This window comes from Tasmannia lanceolata, unplaced genomic scaffold, assembly GCF_043159265.1.
Source record: "Tasmannia lanceolata isolate RefF3 unplaced genomic scaffold, GAP_Taslan_0.1 ptg000003l, whole genome shotgun sequence".
Taxonomy (NCBI): domain Eukaryota; kingdom Viridiplantae; phylum Streptophyta; class Magnoliopsida; order Canellales; family Winteraceae; genus Tasmannia; species Tasmannia lanceolata.
The window spans coordinates 4,738,876-4,744,933 of record NW_027518680.1 but is presented as its reverse complement, the minus strand read 5'-3'; the positions used below and the strand labels follow the sequence as shown (position 1 = coordinate 4,744,933).

At 40.6% G+C, this 6,058-nt stretch overlaps 1 protein-coding gene across 1 annotated transcript; it reads left to right on the top strand.

Annotated features, from left to right (window-relative positions):
- The first annotated feature begins 908 nt into the window (after window positions 1-908).
- LOC143848578 (photosystem I reaction center subunit II, chloroplastic-like) lies at window positions 909-1,770 on the top strand. Its single transcript, XM_077357546.1, has one exon. The coding sequence runs from the start codon at window positions 1,008-1,010 to the stop codon at window positions 1,626-1,628; it is 621 nt and encodes a 206-aa protein (XP_077213661.1). The 5' UTR covers window positions 909-1,007; the 3' UTR covers window positions 1,629-1,770.
- Window positions 1,771-6,058: the final 4,288 nt, after the last annotated feature.

The following is a 6,058-nucleotide window of genomic DNA, read 5'->3' as shown; positions in this document are numbered from 1 at the left end:
CGTAGGCGCCACATAGGAAAAAAAGCTAATAATGAAGTCTAAAACATGTTTTGTTGTCAAAGAGGGTTTGGGCAACCAAACATGACCTTCCGAAGATCTTCCCAAAATGAGCATTCGTTTTGGGTTAAATAAAACCACGCTGTTAATGACGAAAATACCATTGTTTTAAGGCTAATGTGCTTTTTTTTTTAGACAACTACCAGGAGACAGAATTTCAAACTATAGTGACAACCAAAATCAGGGGCACAACTCAGGTCGGGCTGAGCTCGGGTTGAGTTCTCCCAACCCGGGTTGAATTCAGGTCAAGTTCAGATTGGGGGTTTGGGCAACGAGGCCCGAATGAAACCCGGCATTTTTTATCATTTTTTTTTTGTAAGCTTAGGGTCGGGTTGAATTCGGGTCGGGTCGGGTCGGGTGGGATTGAATTCGGATTGGGTCGAGTTCGGGTTGGAAAAAAGGGTTCTCCTGGTCGGGTCGGGTTGCCAACCCGGCCCAACCCGACACGAGTTGCACCCCTACCGAATAAGGAGTTTTGCCTTTTTGCAGTGACAAGTTTGTATGGTTGCACAAAAACAATTGAGGAGATTTTGCTTAACATTTGGGTGCCATGTCAGCAAAATTCTTTGTTTTATTGTCAATATAACATTGGACTCACAGGAGACTCCCTGGAATCTCCCAAATACTTAATTTCATGCATCCACTGAAATAAGCTGTATTTGCTCACGAAAATTCTGCCAACCAAAGGGAAAATGGTATTTCCACCCTTTGCCCAGCATTTCGATCCGCACTAGGAAAAGACAAACAAAAAGAGTGGAGATAGCATTTTGAAAAAAAGTCATGGTGTAGGTAAGGCAACGCATTTAAAAACGCACACCCATTGGTCCAAACCATATCCTCTTATCCAATCTCATGTCCACCACCCATCTAAAATCCTACCCTTTTGGACATACAATTTCTCTATTGATCTCCGTTCCGAACTCTCACCCTTACCAAACCAGAGAGCATCCATGGCCATGGCAACCCAAGCAACTTTTTTCACCCCCACCTTCTCCACCCCAAAATCCACCACCCATTCTCTAGCCCCATGGAAATCAACGGTGTCGATGCCTTTTGCGAGCCCTCGATCTCTCTCTATGTCGCGGAACGTGAAAGTATCCGCAACGGAGGAGAAGACGGCCCCACCGGAGGCTCCGGTGGGCTTCACACCACCTGAATTGGACCCAAACACCCCATCTCCGATCTTTGGCGGTAGCACCGGAGGCTTACTACGCAAGGCACAGGTGGAGGAATTCTATGTGATCACATGGGAGTCCCCAAAGGAACAAATATTTGAGATGCCAACTGGAGGGGCAGCTATAATGAGACAAGGGCCTAATTTGCTTAAGTTGGCTAGGAAGGAACAGTGCTTAGCACTTGGGACTAGACTGAGGTCTAAGTACAAGATCAAGTACCAGTTCTATAGGGTGTTCCCCAATGGAGAGGTGCAGTATCTCCACCCTAAGGATGGGGTCTACCCTGAGAAGGTGAACCCGGGTCGCCAGGGCGTCGGCGTGAACTTCCGCAATATTGGGAAGAACGTCAGCCCGATCGAGGTTAAGTTCACCGGCAAGCAGGTTTATGATTTGTAAGGTGTGATGATTGCTGATTGTGTGTATATGACTATTTCCAATGCTTTGTCTCTGTGTTATTTTCTTTAAGAAACTCCCACAAGAACATAGTTTGGGATCTGTAATTCTATTTGATTTGGGCAATGGTTAGTCATTAAACTTATATGATTTTAGAGAGAGAGAGAGAGAGTATTTCTACTATTTATGGAAATGCCTAAACTTATGGGTGGCAATATCATCCGTATTATTGCAGCTTAATTTATTTAAATTATGTCCGTATTATTGCATTTAGTAATCTACCGTGAATCATGCATTTCCAAGGTATTTGAATTTTGATTTTCATATCTAGAGGAATTCTAGGTCCAAAGTAGAAATTTAAATTCTCTAGGATAGTTTCATAGGATTTCGATAGTATTCAAAGTATGGTATGTTAGATCATTTCCTTTTTTGTAATTTAAGCTTCCTGAATGATCCATGTTTAAATTCAATGAATTGGTTCCTCCTTAGTTTCAATTCACATACTTGGTAATCAGGCGGGGTCTGTTCCTAAAACCTTCAAACTCTATGAAACAAGTTTTGATTTCATGGGCCTCTCTACTAAGTCTTTATCACGCCTTCATTATTATTGCATAGATTTTATATCCTATTCAAGGAATCTAACAATTCTCAAGAAATTCTTTCAATTTGAGTAAAGACCTATTTGTAATCTCGTAGAGTTGGTGCTTAACACCTTCCAACTTCGTAACTCGACTTAATACCAATTTTTATTTCATGAACATGTATATAGCGCAGTGCATTGGTCTCAACTCTCAAGGCCATTTCCCTAGGTGGTGATTTGAAAATTTTTATTTTCCAGTTAGGATTAAGCTTTTAATTCTGACATTAAATTTTATCAAGCACTGACCGTTGTTCTTTGTTTCAAAATCTTTTTTTCAAAACCAAAACTAATGCGGCAATGGAAGAAGCAAGATGGTGTATTAGACAAGGCCACACGTTTTCTTCCTGGAGTTCCTCTTTTGGGTTAGCCGTACATGTGATACCATGTGAAACAATCCATTTCATTGGTTCAAACATCATGTGATGGCCAACCCCTTAAAAAAAAAAAAAAAAAAGAGGGGCCAAATGTGCCAGCAGGCTCTTAAGAAATAATTGGTTAAGTGTTTCACATGATATCAGAGCAAAGGTCATGGCTTCAAAACTTATTGATATTAAAAATGCACGCGTAACGGCCAACTAAAAAAAAAGGGCCACATGTCCCACATGTATGGCCAACTCAAAAAAGAGGGGCCACAATTAAGTCCGTGTTTGGCATACTATTTAAAACACCGTTTGGCGTTTGAAACACCATTTTGGGGCCAAACAGCCGTTTGGGAGTGTTTGGGTGTGCAGCCACCATTTGAAATGTCGTTTGAAACACCGTTTTGAACCCTCAAAAAGGCGTTTTGCAAATTGAGGGGGGAGGTCCGTTTGCAAAACGCCGTTTTGAACGGAGTTTTTGGACTGTTGGTTTTTACGTGTTTGCCCTCACCAAAATCCATTTTACACCCTTTTTTTTTGCCCTAACCCCCTCCTCTCTCTCTCTCTCTCTCTCTCTCTCTCTCTGCAACTTCCCTAAAATAATGCCCTTTTTGGTCATTTTACCACTAAAACTTCGTTTTGGGGCATTTGCAACCAAACACACAATACCTCCGTTTGCCGTTTAAAACGTCATTTTGATCTAGCCAACCAAACATGAAAACGCCGTTTGGCAAAACGGTGTTTCAAACACTATTTCAAACGGTGCGCCAAATTTAGTGTTTGACATGGCGAGTGAATCTTACAAATTTAGTGTTGCCATCAATTTGTGAGGTCATTACCCATGGTAGATTGTTTTTAGTCACAGATGACCAAAATATCCTTATACGTGAAAAGAGAAAATTACCACTTGTGAAAACCTTGATTTGATTTGCGAAATGATAAAAGTATCCCTTATTCGCTCTTCCCGCCCTCAAGTATTCACATACAAAGCTGCAAGTAGTAGTCAATTGTTATGAGATCCAAACCACTCATCTATCGGGGCCTACTATTGATTAGCCTCTGCCATTAGGACGAGTTCCTGTAATCCTGTTGAATATAGAATATTGCCATTTGGCTGGTGTTGGTGGTTATTTTACCTTGAATTGTGTGTTGTAAATGATGTCTATTCGTTGTAGGCCAATGTAACTTCGTAGGAGAGTCCAGTTTGCAAAAGGTGCTCAATTGGATGTAAGCAAAAAAACTAGGGAAATGATATATCCGCCCCTTTTGATCAACAGGAACACCCCCTTGTCAGTGTATCAATGACTAAAGATGGGCTGCCCTGATTGCCACAAACCCTGACAGGGGGTGTTCCTGGTGATCAAAAGGGGCGCATATATCACTTCCCAAAAAATATCTAATATCTATTGTAGATGTGGATCAGCTCTGTTGGTCCACATCTTGCCACACTTATTTATATTGGTTGAATTTTGATCTGATGATCGCAACAATTAATCAATAGAATAGTTTTAGGACAATAACATTTGCACTACATAATGAGACAAACTCACCTTGTCCTTTTCTTTTTAATTGACTGCTGAGAACAATTTGGGAATGTAATAACTTTTGACAGCTGGTTAAATAATTAAAGATAATGAGAAATTGGCTGTCGAGTGCAATTTGAGAATGGAATAGCTTTTGACAGCTATGACTAATTAAAGACAAAGAGAGTTTGTCTCGTTGTCTAAACTTAGTGGAAAAATTAGTGGCCTAATTTTATGAAAAGAGAAATGATATATGCAAGCTCCCTCTTTATTCAATGGCTAAAGAAGGGCCCTTGAATAGATCCACGTCATTAAGTACAACCGAATTCAGTTTCTCAACCGACTTTTAAAATGACGTGGAGGGTCCTTACATATATCATTCCCCTCTTATGAAAAACATCAGTTTAAACTCCTATTTTTTCAAGAGTTATTCCGAATTGAAGAGCGCCCTTGTAGAAATGGGCTGAAAGGGCGCCCCCATTGGCTTAAAAGGACGGTTGTGCATTTAATACACTTTGACTTGCAGATATAATAAATGCATTGCCGCCCTTTTAAGGAAATGGGGGCGCCCTTTCAGCCCATTTCTGCAAGGGCGTCTGAAGAATTTTGGAGATTTTCACTAATCTTGGATGATTTACAATAGAGCTCAAGGTGTGCTTATATTGAGCACATACATGATAAACATAGAAAGAGATCAAGCTGCTTACTAATTAAATTTAGCTGCCTATTCTAGTGGGTTGCCTCATTAACCAACTTGCCTAATCTCCCACAAGAAGATCTAACAGTGAGATCTACACCTAATCCAACGGTGGATCTCACATATTCTAACATGCACCCTCAAACGTATATGGATTGAAAATCAATATACGTTTGATTACAATAAAAATCCCCAATATGAAAAATAAAAACCTCCACTTGAAATTCCCATAGGAAAATAGAATCCTATGATTTGAGTACGCTGACGAATTTGGATGATGAATATCTCTTGATGTTATAATATCCTGATGTTGTTGATGAAACGCCGCTTGTTGATATGCCGCCAAGAAGGCTTATAAAAGCCAATGGATCATAGATCCTAGAGAAGACTCAAGCCTCGATGGGCGAGTAATAATGAGTCACTACGGACCAATGCCGGAATGGGCAAGAAATGGTGGGTCACTATGGACTGATGCCGGAATGGGCAAGAAAAGGGTGGGTCACTATGGACCGATGCCGGAATGGGCAAGAAATGGTCGATCACTATGGACCGATGCCAGAATTGGCAAGAAAATGGTCACTATGGACCAATGCCAGAATGAGCAAGATTGCCAGAATGAGCAAGAAATGGGTCACTATGTACCAATGCCGAAATGGGTCCTTATGGACCAATGCCGGCATGAGTAAGAAATGGGTCACGATGGGACCAATGTCGGACCATGGACAAATGCCGGAAATGGGCAACAAAGAAGAGATTGGTGGCATTAATGGCTTGCGGCAAATACGAAACTTTGCAAAAGAAAAATTGGGACAATGGAAGGAATTTTATTTTTATTTTTATTTTTTTATCAAGAGGATGTGTGCATATCAAATATGGGGGTATGCATTTTTCGCATATGATAAGGCAAGAGGAAAGTAGAAAAAGAAAAGGAATTGGAATAGGTGCCACCGTCAAAATCATATGGATTGGAAAAAAGGTAAATGATAGGGGAAGGGGGTGCCATCACCAAATCAAGGTTTATTGCATAAAAGCTGTGAGTGAAAATACCAGCCGTCAAACCCACTTATTTATGTGGGAAGTTGCAGATTTTTTTTTTTTTAGAATCTAAATGATTTCCATCTCCTTCTCTTTTCACATGACTCATATCATCATTTCTCAAAAAATAAAATAAAATTGAGGGTTTGCAACGATGGTGGCGGGGAAAGATGGACTTG

Excerpts from the sequence above, each read along its gene's own strand:
- LOC143848578 (XM_077357546.1), top strand. The coding sequence starts at position 1,008 with ATGGCCATGGCAACCCAAGCAACTTTTTTCACCCCCACCTTCTCCACC.